Below are 20,727 nucleotides of genomic sequence, written 5' to 3' on the forward strand. Positions count from 1 at the left end.
GGGGGAGAACAAAACCCATCCCCAAATCCAACAGAACCTCTTCTGGCTTCAGATCTGAAGTTCAGATCATTTACCCCCCTTGCCTATTAGGTTCACTTATTCAGCTACTATCATTTCCAGCCAGGGGCAGGCAGTGGATATGGCGAAGGACTAATAGATTGTTCTTGTGGCATTTCCATATGAGTTTTCAGTTTAAAAGCATGTGGATAGTTCAGCTAAGGTTCTGATCAGCAACTGAACTCTCAGGTGTTTATCCAAAATTGAGCTCTGAGCTTTTTGAGAGCCCCCCCCCCACCCCCAACAGTAATGTATAACTTGGTGAGCTCCAAAGAGTTTGGAAGATCATAGGAATTTTCATGTCCGATTAGACCAATAGTCCATAAGGAAATCTTCCTGGGCCACTAATCCAAGTCTTGTTGGCTGTTCTGGACCAACCTTTTCCATTTTTGCTTTACCTTTTTAAAGATGGAATGACTGGGGTTCAGCACAGTATTTGGGGGGGAAAACGTGCCACTGATTTCAATAACGACATATTTTCAGTATTCTTCTCTTTTCTTGCAGAGAAAAAGCATGAAAAACTGCTCCAAGCCTACTCACAAGGCAAAGGGGGGAAAAATCCAATATTTATTTATTTTTTTAAATCTCATGATTTTGGGAAGCTTGATTCATGATTTTTGAACATTTGGATTTGGCAATACTAGAACCCTGCCAGGTTACCAGGGATGGTCAAGCTGAATATTAATTTTGAATATTACTTCAGTATCGGTCAGGTAATGTTCAAATCAAAGATTTGTTCCTGCCATCTCTAGCCCCATGCAAAGCTGCTTAGTTCACCTCCAAGTTGTTTTTTTTTTTTCCCCCCCTTGCTTGCTTGCTGTAATTGTTGCATACGTGGGGGCGGGATAGCTCAGTGGTTTAAGCATTGGCCTGCTAAACCCAGGGTTGTGAGTTCAATCCTTGAAGGGGACATTTAGGGAACTGGGGTGTGTTTTTAAAAAAATAAAAAAATAAAAAAAAAAACTGTCTGGGGATTTGTCCTACTTTGAGCAGGGGTTGGACTAGATGAAACCCCACCCAAAAGGGCACTTTAAGTGTCGCCTCCATGGCTTGAACATCACAGAGAGGGAGGGATGTGAACTGAGCCCCCAAACCCACTAGTAAATGCTTTTATTTTTCTTGGAGGTTTTAAAGGGCTGGATCCTAGCTCAAACTGCTGGTGTAACTCTAAAAGTCAATGGAGTTATCCTATAGCTGGGGATCTGTCCCTTTACATTTCCATCCCAGTGGCCAGCTCAAGGAGCGAGGGGAGTGTCTCTATGAGCAGAGACGAAAATAAAACCAGAGCACTCTTTATCCCTGCCGAGGCTTCTTTTGTTTTCTGAAAGCAGCCCCGTTTATGGTGCTCTGGCCTGACCGCATTTCCATTACAAACCCCTAGGTTCAGAAACTCCGAGAGTATCTCTTAATAAACAAATAAATCAATTCACTTGGGGATGCCTGTTAGTAAATGGTGTCTCAGGCAAACAGTGGATTGGCAGGAAATCCATTTGTCTATTTTAAATTGTAGCAGGGGAGTCACCTCCATTTTCTAACTGACTCAAAAGGAAAAAAAATTACTTGTCTTGGGCACTCTGGTATTCTTATTTATTTAAGAAAAAACTGTAAAGAGACACTGCCAAGAATTAGCTATCCTAAAAATCTTAACCTGTGTTACTAACAACATCTTTAGTGTATTAACACTGACTTTTAAAGGACTAGAGTCCAATTCAGTGCTCCATCATTTCAGGCTTCACTTGGATCTAAGATACTTGATCACGTCCCTTTAAAATAATATGGAGGTTCCATGTGTGCTAGCATTCCAGGGCATTCTGGGAAAAAATCCCAATTGAAAAGGGATGTAGTTGGGGCAGTTCTCTTTTAAGGTCAGTGGTTAGTGGACTAGCCTCAGACTCGGGAGATTCTGCTCCACCACAAGCTTCCTATGCAACCTTGGGCAAGTCACTTAATCTCAGTTGCACCTCTGTACAATGGGATAACAGCACCGCCCTGCCTCCCAGGGGTGTTGTGAGGATCACCACATTACAGACTGGGAGGTGCTTAGGGGCTGTGGTGATGGGGGGGCCAGATAAGTACATGGGATAGATTTTTACACTAGTGTAAGTCCAGAATCCATCTGCAGAAGCCAGTGGAGTTATTCCAGCCATGTACCAGTGGAATGCAGAGCAGAATTTGGCTGACGCATCCAGTCTCCTCTGCTGTGGCATGAAATGCTCCCATCAAAGTGACCCACGGCACTGAATAAAGCGGTGAAGAGGTTTGGGTTGTTGCTGCCCCTACCTCACCAGCAATGGAGAGTGTCTTTGCCAGGTGAGAACCACTTCTGATGAATAAGCAGCAGTTTATTCAGCTCTGGGAAGTGCCAGCTTCTGCCAGTGTGTCCTAGGGCACAGGGTCCCTGGCAGAGGAAAGTCTGCCTGGGGTGGGGGCAGCGCAGGCTGTCACACCCTACTGTGAGTGGCTCAGAGCCAGTCAATGCAACCCTGTAAGAAGGCGGCACTAGGTGGGGGGGGGGGGGGGGGAAACTGGCCAGGGCATCTTGAGAATGTTAGTGGGTATCCTCCACTGGCACAGCCCTATGGAGTCCTGGGCACAAGCTTGTGCTATTGCCCCACAGTGGAACACCCAACCAGGGTAGCACTGTGCCAGTCTGATGAATCAGAACTGTAGATTTCTAGTGCTTCTGAGGGGAGCGTACTAGGCATATTGCCCTAAGTGAATCCACGCTCGGTGTGCTGTGTCTCAACAGCAGAGCTCTCTGGGCTCGCTGGCAGTCGGGAAGAGTTGGCCTGCAGCATTGTTTTAAGTGCTGTTTACAGCTTGGCTCATTCTAGCTACTTAGCAATGCTTGGTTTGTCACTGTGCTTCTGGAGCTTTTAACGGCTTCATGCACGGAACAGGGAGTGTCCAACAGAGAGTTTAAGTAATCAGTGCTGGGGTGCATGGCGCGCTCTGGGGAATCCAGTCCTGTGCAGAAGGCCACCACACAATCTGCACCACTTAGGTCCCAGCCCCGGTCTTGCAGTTGGACTTAGGGGGGCATGCTGGGCTCTTGCCAAGGAGGGAATATTGCCCTCTGTGTGTGCTTGTCCGTGCTCTCTCTCTCATAGATAAATGTCTATCAGGGATGGTCTAGACAGTATTTGGTCCTGCCATGCGGGCAGGGGACTGGACTCAATGACCTCTCGAGGTCCCTTCCAGTCCTAGAATCTATGAATCATGTGTGTGTGCTCTGCATAGCACGAATGCGGCAATTTTTCAGTTTTTATTGCACATCACCACTTGCGGCAGGCTGCTGTAGCACTGCTCCATCCCGGGACCTTCCCCAGCACTCGTGCTAACACGGGAATTGAAAAGGATGCTTTGCTTGTGGAACTTGGTCTGCATCCAGAGGCTGTCTTGGGGGATGGTGCATTGTACTAGCTGAATCCCACCATAGATTCGGAGGCACCTCGAGCTACTTGTGCTGGCCAGATGCGTTATACAATCATTGAGCTGTTCTTCATGATGTGGGAAGGATGGTCTAGTGGTTACAGCACTGGGGCTGGGACTCAAGACAGCTGGCTTCAACTCCCACCTCTGCCCTAGACTCCCTGTGTGACATTGGGCAAATCATTTAATCTTTCTGTGCCTCAATGCCCTATCCTTAAGATGGGCATAGTACTACTTTTCTCCCCCTCTGTCTGCTCCAGTACATTGTAAGGCCTTCAGGCCAGGAATGGTCTCCTACTCAGTTTGCAGTGCTTAGCACAATGGGGCAGTGATCTTGGTTGGGGCCTTTACAAACTGCTGTCATATTAATAGTTAATGGGCCCGCCAATACCAAGCGGGGGGTTGCATAAGAACAGCGGTAGATAGCAAGCCGGCCGTGGCAATGATTTTTGTTCTGCTGCTGTCGCTCAGTGAAGTTCAGTCTAAGCCATAAGCAGCTGGCCTAGACCAATGCTCAGTGGAGACTCTAAGGGAATCCTAGCTTGCAGAAAACAATGCATTCCATAGCACTGTTTGTAGGTGAATCGATTCTTGTTAATTTGTCAAACGCAGACTAAGGGCTCTAATGGAAAAATAATTTAGTGTGAATTCAAGCGGAGGTGGCAGATAATTGACCGTAGACTTAACAGGCCAGATTCTGCTGTGAGTCACGCTCCTGTCAGTGGACCAAATTCAGACTGACTGTAAGCAGATGCAGCGCCACCTGCGTCAGTGGACTTGTCCCCACTCGCACCAGCTCTGAACGAGGCCCAGTGAGCAGGTATGGTGGAGGACAGAATCTGGCTCCTTATTTATATTTGGAAAAATACATTCAGTCAGATTCTTCTCCTCAGCTGTGCTGGTGGAACCTCAGAGTCCAGCGGAGCTGGGCCAGCATGACTAAGCCAAGAACTCCTCTCTCTGACTTTAAAGTGATTTCCCCTAACACATGAAGCACAAGGAAAAGATGGAGACTGGGTTGTTTGAAAATAACCAGAGGTAACATTAAGTACTAATGCAGAGGCATTGATCCTGCCAGTCCATGTGGCATGTGTTTGCTGCACTCCAATGGAAGAGTGGCCAGAGATCAGGCACAGATGCACGTCCTCTTCTGTAAGTGGTAGCAAGTGTCAACCTCCATATGCATCTGCTGTCTTCCTTACAAGAGCACTGAGTTGGAGGGGCTGGGTCATGAATGGAGAACGGTTGTATCTTAGACGTGGGTTGGATCATTAGTACAAGGATTGCTTCATCCTGCTGTTAGGCAGGAGACACTTGGATCTGTACAGCCATGCTCTCCTTAATGCAGGAGCTGATTCCCTCCCTTTCCCTGGCCTATTCATTGCTTTTCACCTTTGTTCTTACAGATGTAATGCTTCGCCCCTGCCTGTGTAGAATCCATCCCAGTGCGGAGCATGCTGGCCCTAGGCCTTACCATAGGATTCCAGCCAAGAGTGAATCTGTGACGATCCAGGGACTAGTATTCTCTAGGACAGTGAGACGTTGCCAGTGCTGCTAGGACCAATGGCTCTTGCTTAGCTATTTGGCTGACTGCTATTGCCTGAACCCTTTGAAATAAAAAACTAGAGCTGGTGAAAAAACTTCAATTATTCTTTTGTGAAAAGAAGCTAAAACTTTGAAATGTCAAAACCTTTCTGCCTGCTGTAATAGAAACTTTGCAGGACAAGTCCCTGCCATCTGTGGAATTCCAGAAAGGATCCACAATTACACATGGCAACCCATTTTTAACCAGATGATGAAGGGCTTGATGATCCTTTGTCTTCGTAAAAATACCTAGTGTTTGTGTGGGGCTTTGTATGCTTGAAGCACTGTACAAACGATGAATCATCCACACTCCTGTGAGGTGGGGAAAGAAGTCTTCTAGTACATTGTCCAGCCTATATATACATTCACACACTGTCTTTGCTGAATAGACCCAGAGCTGTGTGTTGTACGCCCTATATTGCTGGCAGAAGAAGATTCCCCTCTTGCTCCAATGAGTCCTGTGCTTTTGGAGCAGGAGGATCTGTGTTCTAGCTTCACAGCTGATCTGGGGTTCCCTGTGGCTGTGGCATGCAGTATGCAGACAACTGTAAAGTCCCAGGTGGCCATCAAAGTATTGGCAAACAGAGAGTTGATGTGCTCCAGGCCCCTCAGCAAGTCACTGATCAAGGCAGGGTTAAAACAGGGCTCCCTGACTCCCCAGGGCCTGCTTGCTTCCTCCTGTGAATGGCTGAGAGCTGAACATGTAGCAGGTGTTTGAACATAGAGCATTATGGCCCCTAAGTCTCTCCTTGTCTAGTTCCAGCCAAAATAGCCTGCTCCTCACAGGTTGGGGAGAAGGGTAGAGCCATTTGGATAACCACTCTGTGAGCACAGGAGAAATGAAAATGCTGTCTGCAGCCCAAGCCAGGAGCACGCTCGATGCCAGCCAGCCGTGTCATCTCTGCACAGCCAAAAAGTAAACCGTGAACGAGGCCGGCATGGAGCGTGAACGTGCCCAGCTGGGACTGCCGCTCCATCTGCAGCACGCGCCACGTGCCCAGAGCTTTGCTGGGGCTTGGCAAGGAGGGGGGCTCTATTAGCGGGAAAGTCCGTGCGGCCCAATTCACAATAGCGTGACTTGGCTCCCTGTTGCCTACGCAACTTAGCTGCGGTTTTGCTTTTCCTGCCGTAATTTTCCTCTGTTTAAACTACCAAACTGAGCATGATTAAGCTCAGCACAGATAAATCTTCCTGTCCTTCCTTCAGCCGCCCCCACCACCACCGAATCACCTCTTTTTCCCCTCTGCTCCATCACCTTTGCATTTGGCCTGGGCTGTAGCTGTTTTTCCCCTTTCCTGCTCTCTATGCTTCTCTCCCCCATAGCAGTAAACTCTGGTAAGGGTTGACTTTTTTTTTTTAAATACCAGACAGAAAGTCATCATCCTCCCTTCAAATCACTGACCAGGGAGGCTTATTCACGGCGGGCCAGGGTCCCTATCTCCAGGGCCACCACTGCCTGTCCCCCCATTCCACACATAAGCCATTAATAAGGACATCACTCCGCTCCAGCAGCATGACTCACGCACAGGTCACCTCCGCCCCAGAGCAGGGGGATAAGAATAGAACTCAGTTGTGTGATATGTGGGGTCCGGTTTCCCAGCAGGAGCAGCCCCCGGTGCACTGAGAGCTCATCTGGGGACTTCTCTCGCTCTTGGGAAGCTTGGTGCAAGGTTACCGAGGTAACCGAGGGGGTGCACACCAGAGCCAATGATGGTGATAAAGCTGGGACGGGTAAAACGGGAGGACAGGAGGAGGTGTCACCCAACCCCCCGCGGCTGGTGCAAGGGCTTACTGGCAACATGCCACTAACCATACATAACCCGGTGATGCTGATGTGGGAGTCCCAGGGCAGTTTGGACAGAGTCTGAGGGGGGCAGGGGCTCACCATATGCTCTAGAATGTGTGATTTCCTGTGGGCACCTGCAAGGGAATATTGTCATGCTTCCTGCACCTAAGGTTTCTGTGCTCTGTAATAGACAGGTGGCTCTGGGCTGTGCCCACGACCCACACTGACCAGAAGAATCACTTGTCCCTCCTGGCCAAGGCAGTTCAGGTGTGGCTGTCCAAGTGAAGCATTTGGAGTGTGGGTGTCCGGTTCAGGCAATGTACAAAACACAGCTCCATCACCCAGCTCTGCTGGCACACAACAGTGTGCCCCATTGGCAGAGCTGAACTACCCGGCCAAAGGAGAGGGTGTGGGGGAGTGAACTGTTGGTCTCGATTTTTGTGGAGTAGCTTCCACAGCCCACTTGCTGTGGGGAGGGCTTTCTGAAAGCTCCGTGTACACAGCCTGGCACCTTTCTAGTGAACATCTTTAATTTTGTTTTAAGAATCTGGCTCCACCTTGGTGGGAGTTTTTGTGCTTGCGAAACTGCCCGTCCTCGACTAGAGCCAGGCACAGTGCCAGCAACACACGAGCTTCCACCCACGTGCACGGCCATGCCAGTGCACCCCAGCCCAGCTAGCCCAGTCCTCATCCCTCAATGCCCTTTCCTCCCAAAAGTTTCGGTTTAGACAAATCAACATTTTCTGATGGAAAAACAATTAGTTGGAAAATTCATGTTCAGTTGTCTTCCATGCTATGGCCAGTGCAGGACTGTTCCCTGCAGTATATTTGCCAATGCTTTGACCAGTTCACTTTTAAATAACTGAACAATGGGGATTCCACCAGTGCTCCTTGGAGACCTTTCTACAGTCTGCTATTTCTGCCTGTTAGAATATTTTCTTGAAGTTGAGCCCAAAGCTTCATTGTTTAACTTCATTCCATGTTACTAAAACAACAAGGAGTCCGGTGTCACCTTAAAGACTAACAGATTTATTTGGGCATAAGCTTTCGTGGGTAAAAAACCCACTTCTTCAGATGCATGGAGTGAAAATTACAGATGCAAGTATTATATGACGACACATGCAGAGAAGGGAGTTACCTCACAAGTGGAGAATCAATGTTGACAGGGCCAATTCGATCAGGGTGGATGTAATCCACTCCCAATGATAGATGAGGAGGTGTCAATTCCAGGAGAGGCAAAGCTGCTTTTGTAATGAGCTAGCCACCCCCAGTTCCTATTTCAAGCCCAAATAAATCTTTTAGTCTTTAAGGTGCCACCGGTTTCCTTGTTGTTTTTTGTGGATACAGACTAACACGGCTACCCCCTGATACTTGATTCCATGTTACTGAAACCCCTTGGATTAACCTAACTATCTTCCTACCATTCTTGTTTTTTGTAGCCTTCGAATACTTTATAAGGGTTTGGTGTATCATACTGTACGTTCCCCTCCATCATTGTGAAGCCAGGCTATGCGTATTTGGTTCTTCCAATCAATTCCCACACATCCTCCCAACCCTGCCCTAATTTTTCGTGTCCCTCTCTGAATTTCCAGTTTGCCCCATCAGTGGGTTTATTGAAGTGCTGCATGTCCCAAGTTATATGGCTAGTGTCTGAACTGAGGCATTGGTGGGATGAGGAGCAGGGGAACTCCTTGCAGGGGAGTGTCTGGTGATTTCCTCCCCTGGGAAATGCCTGCCATTTGGTGTGATCCAATGGGAAAGACCAAAGGCTCTTTAGAAGAATCATCCCTGGCAGAGATAATTTAGCAGTATCCAGAGTGGCACAGTACCCCCCTCCCCCCTCTCTCGACACACACACACACACACACACACACACACACACACACTTTCCCACCCCAATTCAGTTCAAACAGTGTATGGGTCAGTTCCTTGTGCATTGTGTATATTGTTATAGCTGTGAAACATCTGCCTTATGGGGGACCGTCCATGTGAACCCGTCAGGCATGTGGCAGGCTAACAGGCACTTGCTTGGCACCATCATCATACGGCCGTGCCCTGCAGTTCCATTGCTGAGATGCAGACTACATTGCCAGTGTGCATGTTACCCTGGGGTGGGACATGCAGAGACATGGTAAGCGAGGCGTTACAAGGGAAAATAGGCCTTCATTTTGCACTGCAACTCTCCTGGCACTGCGGAGAACCTGGAAGGGCCCGGTTGGTTCTGGTCCATATCCATGAGCTGCTTAGCAGTGGGTGAGTTAAGGGGCCAATTAGACACTTTTCTTATCCGGGCTGCCACCTCGCTTGATCAATTTCATGAGTTAATTAATATCTCTTGAGGGCTTAATTAGATTGGCTTGGCTGGAAGTGGGCTGGGGCACTGAGGGGGCTGTGACTCAAAGGGAGATGGGGATCGTTAATTAAATGTGATCCCGCCAGCTGCAGCCAGTGTTTTCCCAAGTTACAGAATCAGTTCTGCCCTGGGGAAAAGTGAAACTGACAGACACCGAGCAAGGATGTCGCAGGTGGACAGGCTGCCTGGAAACTGGGTCCATTGGCCAAGGGCCTTACAGTGAGTGGGTTTTCTGTCTTCCCTTTGAAGCAGCAAGGACTGGGTCACTGTAGGAGGCAGGTAGGGCAAATCCTATGTTCCAGCAGAGGCTGGGAACAGCATTATAATGGGAACTACTCAAAGTTCCTCAGAGAGATGGGGTCTAAGGACTAGGACTCTGGGGGCCTGGACTCTGTTCCTAGCTCTGACACATGACTGATGTGTGATCCTGAGCAAGTCACTTCACCTCTCTGTTTCCTCTCACACCCTGTGTCCATCTTGTTTAGTCAGATGGTGAGCTCTGCAGGGCAGGCACTGTCTCTTTCTGTGTGTACGTACATATGTACAGGGCTTAGCACAGTGGAGTCCTGATCTCATGTGTGGTTGACCGGTGCTACTGTAATATAAGTAAATGACTGTACTGCTTCCTATGTTGTTTTCCTCTCTGATTTCTCCCCCTCAGGGACAACCCACGTGTGGCCATGTGGAACTTCCTGCTCCAGTCATCTCCTCTCAGGCCCATGTGACTGGCACCATTTCAGCCATTTTCAGTGTAAGTGTCCAGCTAAGCTACCCATGACAACCCACTTGTTCAAGGTTAGACATCTGTGTAGGTGCTGAGAAAAGGCCCATCTGAGCCCTGTGGGGAAGAGAAGACATGCTCCTCGTGCACTGATCGTCTGTTTGATGTAGTGTGGTGACTGCGGATTTACACTACATGGAACAATATACCAAGTACACAGGAGGCTGATCTGGTGGCTAAGGCACTCGACTGGGATTCAGGAGAGCTGGGTTTGATTCCTGGCTCTGCTACAGACTGCCTGTGTGACCTTGGGCCAGTCGCTTAAGACTCGTCTTCCCTGCAGAGTTAACTCAAGTTACAACTTCAGTGAGGCCCCGAACTGCAGTCCTGGCTGACCCTCCCCCACAAGCCCTTCACTTGAGCACGGTGGTCCTTTTAACTCCACTTTGCTGGCCCACCAAGTGGGATAGGCTAGCTCAAGTCAGCCCAACTCATCAGCTGCTAACATGGCCGCTCTGTGTGCAGCTGGAATGTTGTTTGACAGGCTGGCTGCTCTCACTCAAGCTAGGCTCACTTGAGTGTAGTTAACTCTGCAGTGAAGCCACAACCTTTGAATTAGGAGCTGTCCCCATACAGCATCTAGCGAAGTGGGGCCCTGCCACTGGCTGGAGCTTTTAGAGAGTGCATCTCCTGGCTGTGGAAGCGAGCCTCCCAGCCCAGATCGAGAGAGACTTGGGCTAGTGGGCCTCGTGCCAGCACTCTAAAAATGGCTGTATAGACTGCTTGGAAGTTGTGACTCGGACTCTAAAGCCCACCCCATTCCTAGCTTCAGAGCCCAAGTCACAATCTCTGCATGTCCTATTGTAGAGCAGGCGCGTGAACCCTGCTAGCCTGAGTCTGTTGAGCCAGGCTAGGAGGCTCACTGCCATGGGCAGAGTATGCCAACCCTAAGTGCTGCTGTAACAATCATACATAAACGGTTTGTGTGGGCCAGTTTTGAGGCTATCCAATAGCGTGCAGTGCAATCAGTTGTAAAGATTGTAAGACTAAATAATACTTAACAAAGCTGTGCTTTTTCCCCCAAGAAGCAACACTGAATTATTTGCAATCTCATGGTAGCCACCATGTCCTTAAAAGGTTGCTCTCTTGGGGGGCCGGGAGGGGAGAAGGTAACGTTTTTTGTAATCCTGGAGGCCAACTGCCCCAACAACAATGCTAAAAGCCCCATTCTGTGCCCAGGGCTCCTGCTGACTTCAGTAGAGCCATTCACATGCAGGGTAGGGGTGTGTTTGGCTCCGAGACGCCATTCATCAATTCATGCCTTGCTTGCTGATTTCTTTGGGGTGGTTGGTCTTTTAAAAACATCCACTTCTCTGTGCTTCTAATTAAAATATGATAAAAGTGGCAAAGCAGCTAGTGGGCAGGGGAACTGGCTCTGCTGCTGACTCGCTATGTGTGACTCTGAGCCTGTCCCCCTTTGGTACAATGGGGGTATTAATACCTGCGTCCTAGAGGTGCTGCTTGGCTGAATTCATCTGACCTGCTGAGGCACTTAGAGAGCCAGGGGCTGCAGCGCTGTCAGTGGCACCAGGGCAGCCATTGTGTGGGAGTGGCAGTGAGACAGACTGAGCAGCAATGCCGTTCACTAGTGCCAGGCTGCATGGCTGGACTGACGGAGGGGGATGGGCACTGCCAGACCCGCTGGGGCAGGGCTACTCGCACTTGCATTATATGCACAGCAATGTACTGAAAAGTGCACTGCTCATGTGTGCTGAGCGAGATCCTGGCCCTTGCATGAAGCCCAGATAGGCCAAAGGAGGAGGGGGAGTTCCCATGGAGCAGAAGGAAGGGGAATCCTCTCCCCAAGGCATGGAGCAGCAGCAGAGCCATCAGGCTTTCAGCAGCCCCTGCAGCTGCCCTCGCCCCCAGCCCACTGTGGGGTTTGATGAAGGACTGGCCAGTCTTGCCCGCACTGAGGTGAAGGGGGGAGCCCGTATGAAGAACCAGAGCAAGTGGCTGTGTGGCGTGCTGTCGCCACGGCCATCGCAGAGTGATCTGATGGGCAACGGAATTGCAGGAAACAGCCACGGGTTTTTTTGCCCTTGCAAATTACTGCAGAGTAAATGTTACGCAATGTGCACAGCTCAACTCGCGTAGATCCTGGGTCCCTGGACTCTGCAGCATAGCACCATCACTGATCATTCATTCGTAGACCCAGCAATCGGATTCAGCTAATGAGGGTCCTGATTCTCAGAGGCGCTTAGCACCTCCAGTTACCACTGACATCAACTGGAGTTGTTGGTGCTCAGCACCTCTAGAAATCAGCCCCGAAATGCCCAACACCTGCCTATCCAGGTTTGAATCACTGCCCCCTGGTGGCTGGTCAGATATTGCATAATGAACAAACATGGTCTAATCTCTCTCTCTCTCTCTCTCTCTTTCCCCCCCATCCCTTGCAGGTCCAACGCACCCTTCAGTGAACGTAAGTACCCTATGTTAACTCTTTCAGCCCTGTCACCCACTTCATGTTCTCTTTGCACTGACTTCCCTTCTCTACGGCACTTTTAATGCTGGATGGTGCTGGGCCGTTGCAGAGAGGCTAATGGCTTCCCCCAGACCTGCTGATTCCTTTGGAGCCTGCTGTGCTCTGGAGTTTAGGCTTGCAAAGGCTCCGTGACCAAGTCAGGCTGTGCCTTTTGTCTTTCCCTGCTGGAGCTCTGGGTTCGAATCTGGCTTCATGCTCCTGAGATCACAATTGATGCTCAGTTTGGAGGGATCTTTGTCCTTAGTCCTTATCAGAAATTCTTCATGCAGTTAAGCTTCAGAAGTAGCCTCTGCTCCAGAGCCACCTGCAGTTGGACGAGACTGGTCACACTGCACAGGGACCTGCTTCTTGAGAGTCAGCCCTGTATTTTTCAGCTGGAAACTTGCTCACCAACTAGAGGCAGCAGGCAGTAGCTTGAGCCTGCCCTCCCCTGGGTATATGGAAGAGCTGCCCATGTAGCTGTCAGAGCATCAGCCAAAATCTACTCCTTCCAAGCTTAACTACAGTCTCCCAGCTTGTGTGCTGTTGAATTAGTGCCACCTAGTGGCTATGTTGGGAGCATGGAGCCTTGACTTGCTGAGTGCCCTTGGGCAAATCCTTCCAGCTCAGTTCCCCGAGGTAGAACATGGGGCAGTGGGCTGCAAGGGTTAATTAGTGTTCCTTAAGCACTTTGAGACACCTGTGTGAAAAGGGATATGTATGCAAGGTACAAGAGAAGGGCCTTCTGCTACCCTCCTCGCCTAGTCCTGGAGAGTTGCATTTAATTGGTCACAGTCCTCTCCACCCTTCTGTTTTTCAGGGGTTTCTTTGACTAACGCCATTCATTCTCCCACATGCACAGAGAACTCCCTGGGATTGATTCTGCAGCCACTGAGCTACCCCCATGTAAAGTCAGTGGTGGTTGCACGGATGCAGCAGTAGCAGAATCAGATCCCCTAACTCGAACCACAGTAACTGACCACTGCTCTTAGCTCCCTTGACTTTAACCCACTCCTTTCCTTGCACTGCCTTTCAGAGTTTGATGGAGAATCGGTCGGATGACAGCAGGAACTGTTGTTATCACCGGCGGAATACTAGCAACCGTGATCCTACTGTGTATTATTGCGGTGCTCTGTTATTGTAGGCTACAGGTATGTAACTACACTTCTGGGGTGCGGTCCCTGTGCTTTGCACTTACCTGGACAATGCAGGTGGGTTTCAGGAATGCTGCTGTGCATTGCTTTATACCCCACTGCAGCAGGACACCGGGTGTTGTGAGTGTTAGATCTTTGCTATGTTCTCCCTTTCCCAGGGAGCTCCGTAGAGTGAAGGCTTAATTTCTTTTCCTTTTTCCTGGTGCTGGATGCAAATCCTGGGGGTTGAGGGTTTGTAGAGCTCACAGATTAATTGGAGGGGTTGGCTGGTTTCACAGTTACTCCTGTAAAGTAAACCACTGGGGTTTTTTTTCCTAAGGAGATTAGCTAAAAAACCCTTTTTATACATTGAAGTGAACTTGGTGCTATGTGCTCAGGGTAGAGACAGAGTTCCCCACCATGCCCAGGCTAAGCTGCCTCAAATTTTCTGGACTAGATTTTCAGTTCCTCTTGTGCTACTTTGCACCATGTGCATGGCACATAGTGGCTGAATATTCACTATAAGTGGCCAGCAGAGACCTCCTTTGGCAGAGGCAGTCTCTTCACTGCTGTAAAACCTCTGAAGCTGGCTCCTGTGCCAGCCACCTCTTCCCAAAGTAGAAGCTATGCTGAGGAGAAAGGGGGATATGTGTTTGGGCGAGGCAGAGCTCCACTATGCTACTCTGATTACCACTGACATAAGGTTCCTGTGACAGTGTATCAGGCCCTTTGAGGCCCCTGCTGGAGGCATCATGGTCCTACCACACCCTGCCCCAGGGAAGAAGCAGTGAAGGTGGCTCCTCCAGGCCTGCCTAGAGAGGCTTCCGTATGAGGAGAAATTAATAAGACTGGGACCTTTCTGCTTGCAAAAGAGATGACTAAGGGGGATATAATAGAGGTCTATAAAATCATGACTGGTGTGGAGAAAGTAAATAAGGAAGTGTTATTTACTCCTCCTAACACAAACACTAGGGGTCACCAAATGAAATTAATAGGCAGCAGGTTTTTTTAAAAAAAGGAAATATTTCTTCACACAATGCACAGTCAACCCGTGGAACTCTTTTCCAGAGGATGTTGTGAAGGCCAAGACTATAACAGGGTTCAAAAAAGAACCAGATAAATTCATGGAGGATAGGTCCATCAATTACTATCAGCCAGGATGAACAGGGATGGTGTCCCTAGCCTGTTTGCCAGAAGCTGGGAATGTGCGACAGGGGATGGATCACTTGATGATTACCTCTTCTGTTCTATTTCCTCTGAAGCACCTAGTATTGGTTACTGTCAGAAGACAGGATACTGGGCTAGATGGACCTTTGGTCTGACTCAGTATGGCCGTTCTTATGTTCTTAAGCTCTTTGCGTCTCCTCTCAAATGGTTCTATGTAGAATTCCCAGTAGTTGACCATTATCCTTCAGCCCCTGCTGAAGGACTTTCATTAATGAAGAAACATGGCGGGGAGGGGAGGGAGAATGACCATGAATCCTAAAAATGTCATCAAACATAGCCTGTGTCCAAGACCATGTGTGACCCTCTACGGGCCTTTGTGCACAAGCATAGCTGCATAGTATGCCATCCTCTTGCTAACCAAAGCCTTTCCCTTGTGCATAGTATTATTGCTGCAAGAAAGATGAATCTGCTGAGGAAGAGGAGGAGGAGGAGGAGGAGGAGCCTGACCTTCCCACTCACTCATACCTTACGACCTGCAATGCCTGCAACTCTCGCATCGTGGATGGGCAGGGCAGCCCAGTACCACCACCCCACGAATTTAACCAGCAGGGTGCTCGGAACTACTGCCCTACCTGTTCCCCCTACGGCTCGCCCTTTTACATACGGACCGCTGACATGGTGCGGAATGGCGGTGAGAGGATCACCTACACGCCCGCGTGCTACAAGGAAATGGGGCCACCCATCAAAATGGCAACCCTCCAGAGTTACCCGATGACCCGCCATGGCATCGTCCATGAGACCTTTCCAAACCCGAGGGCTATTAGTACAGATGTGTAATCAGCATTGTCACTATCTCACAGGGTGCACCAATGAGATGGCCATCGAGGGGTGGGGGCTCCATTTATTTCAGTGGGGTTTCTTGCAAAGGAGAGGAACCCTTGAACGAACATCAACAGCTAAGTCAGAGACCCAGTGTGGTCCTGATGTTGATCTGTCCAGATCACTGTAAGCTTTCATGGGACATTTGAATGAACAGCTTGAACGTGGTGATTTCTGAACCTATCACAAGTGTAATTATTATTCCACTGTATCTACGGAAGGGACTTGTCTAACGAGGGCTATGTACAGTACGGACTAACTTAATTATCAAGACACTTGTGACTCTCCTTATTCCCTTGAGTCCTTAATGAGGTCTTTGGTGTCTACACTAAGCAAATCCTACTTGTCACTTTCCAAGGCAATACCACTGGCCTCCAGTATGGATGAACTGAGCACATTCAGCAAGAGCAAGACATCATTCTGGGAGCTGTCGGCTCCAGCAATGGCTGCATTAGAAAGGAGGAAGAGAGAGAGGGTGAAGTCCAGCCACTCTTGCTTGATGAAAGCTAATGGAGAAGCAAATAAACAAATAGTTTGATCATTTTGTTCCCTTCGTATCACATTAGTTGCAATTGAATGCTAGTGTCTGTGTTAGAATGTAAAATAGGATAACCTCTCCCTGGCTACTTTAGATAATTATGAGGGGGAGAAAAGGGGACTAGTGAAATTACTGTTATATGCTAATAATGCAGATGCTGCTGCTGCTGCTGCCAAAAAACCTTTAATCTTCACAGGCTTTTTTAGGAGTGATTTAATTTAGAGGCATAAAAAGCGCAAGGTTTTATTGAAAGGAAAAATTGCACTATTAAAGAATGAAAGCTTTGATCTTCTGCAGTGTGCAAAGCCCTGAAAGGCCCACTGCCATCTTCTGGGAAACTGAGAAATAGTCCGTTTAGGACTAATTCTGCTTACAATAGCAATAGGGATGGAAAAGTCCTACTAGACCATGACCTTGGGGTCATGACCACCAGTGGGGGGAATCACACAGACAGGTCTTTAGGGTGCTCATGATTGCCTTTCCTTTCTTTGGGGCTAGATTGGAAGTCCAAGCCTACTTTCTGGGGTAATACGGGGTCACCACATGAAAAATGTTGACAGCCACTGAGCTAGACCATTCAGTCCACCTCTCTGCAAAATGGACATGGAGATTATTTTTTACTCCAGTACCAAACTAGGTCAAAATTACTAAAAAGGCGCATCTGTCATTCTGATCCATTTCCATAGCCGCCAGCTGCAGGGTCCCCAACACATGGTCCCGGGAGTGCAGGTGGAGAGTACAAATTGGTTGCAGATGAACATATAAAGCTAAGTTTCTCCTGCCACACAAATTTCCTTAGTGATGATAGCTAGAGTATGTTTAACACACGGCCGTGATATTTAGGCAGAATTATTTAGAACTATAAATTGTGATAGAGGAAATTAGTCTAAATCCATGAAAGGTGCTGGACTGACTGACCGCCTTTATATTCTCTGTTTATCCACAGCTGAGGAATGACGTGGTGCAAGATCCACATTAGCAGGTGAGAGTTCAGTCTTCAGGCCCATTCACACTTTGGCGTCCCTGCTGAGACTGCCAGTGAGGGAGCAGATTAGTGCCAAATGTGATGGTGGTGCATGTGATGAGTGTTTCTCCATCAGGAACCAACCCGTTTGGTGTAGACCATTGAACGGCCACTGGTCGCCTGCTGGTCTGTATTTGAACCAAGACCTTAAAACTGAAAGACTTTGCATCCTGATACTTCCTGGCCCTTAAGCCATCCCGTCCTCACTGCGACCCCTAAATAGAATATTCTCCAGTTCTCCCTCATATGGCAGTTGCCTCTTAAGTGTCTTCTTAACAACCCTGGGAGAAAAAAACAGCTAATGGTGGGAGGGTGGTAGTAGCAACAAAGGCCTCTGACCCCAAGTGTTTAATAGCCCATTGCTCCTATTGGCTTCCTATCCCAACCAGCAAACTCCCCTGGTGATACAGTGTCTGACAGGGTTTTCCTTGGTCTAACTTAACAAGTCCTATCCTTTCATATGCTAGTACCTGCTTTAGCTAGCCCTCCAGCCTGAACTTAACCCCCACAAGACCTGTGGTGGTCAAAGTGCAGCCCATGGGCTAGACAAAGCACAAAGCTCTGCCTCTTTAATATGAAGGGACGGCCCAAGGAGACTATGCTACCTCTTCCCAGTGAAGGTTGCTGGGATCAAGGTGGTGCATTATATGACAGGCTGTAGGCTCTGTGGGTCACACCTCTGTTAAAAGGGAAGACAGCTGTAGTTTGCTCCATTGAACACACATTAAATGTGACCCTTAGGCTAGGTCTATACTACCTGCCTGAATCGGCGGGTAGAAATCGACCTCTCGGGGATCGATTTATCGCGTCCCGATGGGACGTGACAATCGATCCCCGAATCGGCGCTCTTACTCCACCAGCGGAGGTGGTAGTAAGAGCCGCCGACAGGAAGCCGCAGAAGTCGATTTTTGCCGCCGTCCTCACAACGGGGTAAGTCGGCTGCGATACGCCGAATTCAGCTACGCTATTCACGTAGCTGAATTTGCGTATCTTAAATCGACTCCCCCCTGTAGTGTAGATGTACCCTTAGGTCCACATCAGCCTGCTAGAAGCCTGAGTGAGGCAAAGTGGTCTGAGATTGGTAGTACACCACAGCTGAAGACCGCCATCACACATGAAATACTAAACACATTTTGCACGTGTGTTGGAATATGTGGATAAGTACAAAATATACACAACACAAGTGGGAGCCCAAACTGTAGCTTCAGACCTGCTAAGGGGTGAGGGAAGGAACAGGGAAGTCAGACTTTTCTACTTGTTGCTCTACATCTTTGTTGCTCAGCTGTGAATACAGAGTGAATGTCAGAAATAAATGAGGACTTTGAACTATAAAGCGGGCAGTCTCTCTTCTTTGATTGGGGCCGGGCACGTTTTACACAGTGCTGCGCTGGAAGCCATCTTGGGGCACATGTGCCCCCCCTCCCCCCATCCATTCCAGCTCTGCCCCCCTTCCATGCCTGAACACACATGCGCAGGAAATACAAATGGATGGTTATTGCTTTACTGTCAAATGACTTTTTTGTTTGAAAATTGACCTTGTGGCTGGAGGGTACAGCAGGTGGCCTAGCTGCTGCTAGCTGTGGTACACACTCGGCCATCTCTTGTTGGGACTCCTTGTCACATCCCTGAAGCTCTGGGTGCAGACCCAGCAGGAATAGGGCCACGAATTAGCAGTGTGGTGGGGAAGAGGAGCAGCTCCTTGGTGGTGCTGGACAGCAGGGACCAACGTCCCACACTACCCAGGCTCTGGTTGCTTTGTAGGAATTGCTGGTCTCTCTATAAAATCCTATAGGTGAAAAGGGGACCGTTATTGCTATGTGTGCCCAAGGAATCCTTCCTAGCTGAGCAGGATGTTCTACAGGGACTGGCTCCGTGACGGAGTACCCCAGGCGGAATGGCTTCTGTCATAGAAAAGGGGTTTATGGTGGAGTCTATTTCTAAGGGGATCTTGCCCCTTGGTCTTGGAAGGGAAGTGTGGTGTGGCAGCCATCAGGACGCCTTACTCCTACACGACCGGCAGCAGGCCTTCCTGTAGTACCAATGGGAGCACAGCTTCACCTTCAGCACCAGCACGCAGTTGGCTGTCGTTTTGTCTTCACAGTCTTCGTCTAGGGAGCAAAAGCATCCACAGTAGCGGTTAAAGCAAGGGCTTGCACCCAGGCCTGAGCTCCCCTCCCAAGAGCCTCCCCCTTTACCTGGTGCCTCTGTGGGGCACACCTGGAGCTGGCACATCTGCTTGGCATCGGGTTTGAAAGCTGGGTCACAGCCCTGTCCCAGGGCATCTCCCTGGTAGCACTTCACCTCTCGGAGCCGCAGGCCGGCACCACACGTCTTACTGCACTGTCGGAAGCAAGAGGGAGGAGAAGCAGGCTGTGAGCATGATGCCTTTCTATCACCCTCCCCCGCCCCCCATCACTCCTCTTGGCACCCCAAGGCAGGGGATATTCACAGAGGGAGTTCCCACTTCACCCCACAGCGAGTCCCCAGCCAGCCTCTCATGTAATGGGGCTTGGAGGAAAACTACTGTTCTCTTCCTGCATTTCCCTATGCCCATTACTGACTGGTGCCAAGACACTTGCTCTTCCTCTTCTGGCTGGCTCTCAGCATAAGAGCTAGCAGCTCAGAAATATACCCCAGGCCGTGCTGAGAGTTGTACAAGCTGAATAAAAGGGTTGGCCTCATTAACTAGCATATCCTGCATTCCCAGTGCTATGCATGTCTGCACGGTGCCTGGAGACCTGGCCCATGCTCTGGGACAGACAGTCTAAGACAGGGGTGGCCAGCCTGAGAAGGAGCCAGAATTTACCAATGTACATTGCTAAAGAGCCACAGTAATACATCAGCAGCCCCGCATCAGCTCATCCACCCTGCTCCCAGCGCCTCCCGGCTGCCCTGCCGATCCATGCCTCTTCCTCCTTGCACCTCCTGATCAGCTATTTTGTGGCATGCAGGAGGCTGAGTGGGTGTGGGAGGAGCGATGGTACGGCAGGCTCAGAGGAGGGGGCAGGAGGTTCTGAGTGGGTGCGNGGGAGGAGCGATGGTACGGCAGGCTCAGAGGAGGGGGCAGGAGGTTCTGAGTGGGTGCGGGAGGAGCGATGGTACGGCAGGCTCAGAGGAGGGGGCAGGAAGGGGGGTAGTGAGGGCAGGGCCTGTGGCAGAGCCAGGTGTTGAGCAGTGAGCACCCCCTGCACATTGGAAAGTTGGCGCCTGTAGCTCCAGCCCTGGAGTCGGTGCCTATACAAGGAGCCGCAGATTAACTTCTGAAGAGCTGCATGTGGCTCCGGAGCCACAGGTTGGCCACCCCTGGTCTAAGACCTTCAGACCACCAGGCACTTAAAGGGCTGCAGAGGAGGTTAGAATTTATACTTGGTAACAAGTGAGGCTGCAGGGGGGACTGGTGATGGAGGAATGGACCCTTTCCCTGCACCATACGCAACCTGTTCAAATCCAACCCAGGGCAGGTGTGGACTGAAACTGGCTACCAGCCACCGACCCTTTGGTGGCCTACGGGTAATAAGTGTGGCGGTTT

At 49.6% G+C, this 20,727-nt stretch overlaps 2 protein-coding genes across 2 annotated transcripts in view; one reads left to right on the top strand and one right to left on the bottom strand.

Annotated features, from left to right (window-relative positions):
• FAM163A (family with sequence similarity 163 member A) overlaps nt 1-16,341 on the top strand; it is a 58,932-nt gene extending 42,591 nt beyond the window's left edge. Inside the window, exons 2-5 of the mRNA XM_034780461.1 lie at nt 9,874-9,963; nt 12,393-12,415; nt 13,494-13,608; nt 15,199-16,341. Coding sequence (XP_034636352.1) covers nt 13,516-13,608; nt 15,199-15,594 — 489 coding nt within the window. The 5' untranslated portion in view covers nt 9,874-9,963; nt 12,393-12,415; nt 13,494-13,515 and the 3' untranslated portion in view covers nt 15,595-16,341. The remainder of the gene's footprint in view (nt 1-9,873; nt 9,964-12,392; nt 12,416-13,493; nt 13,609-15,198) is intronic.
• A 2,334-nt stretch (nt 16,342-18,675) lies between these two features.
• LOC117881586 (ADAMTS-like protein 2) overlaps nt 18,676-20,727 on the bottom strand; it is a 45,789-nt gene continuing 43,737 nt past the window's right edge. Inside the window, exons 17-18 of the mRNA XM_034779004.1 lie at nt 19,394-19,538; nt 18,676-19,306 (exon numbers count right to left, since the gene is read on the bottom strand). Coding sequence (XP_034634895.1) covers nt 19,188-19,306; nt 19,394-19,538 — 264 coding nt within the window. The 3' untranslated portion in view covers nt 18,676-19,187. The remainder of the gene's footprint in view (nt 19,307-19,393; nt 19,539-20,727) is intronic.

The sequence above is a fragment of the Trachemys scripta genome, chromosome 8 (assembly GCF_013100865.1).
Source record: "Trachemys scripta elegans isolate TJP31775 chromosome 8, CAS_Tse_1.0, whole genome shotgun sequence".
In the NCBI taxonomy this organism is placed as follows: domain Eukaryota; kingdom Metazoa; phylum Chordata; order Testudines; family Emydidae; genus Trachemys; species Trachemys scripta.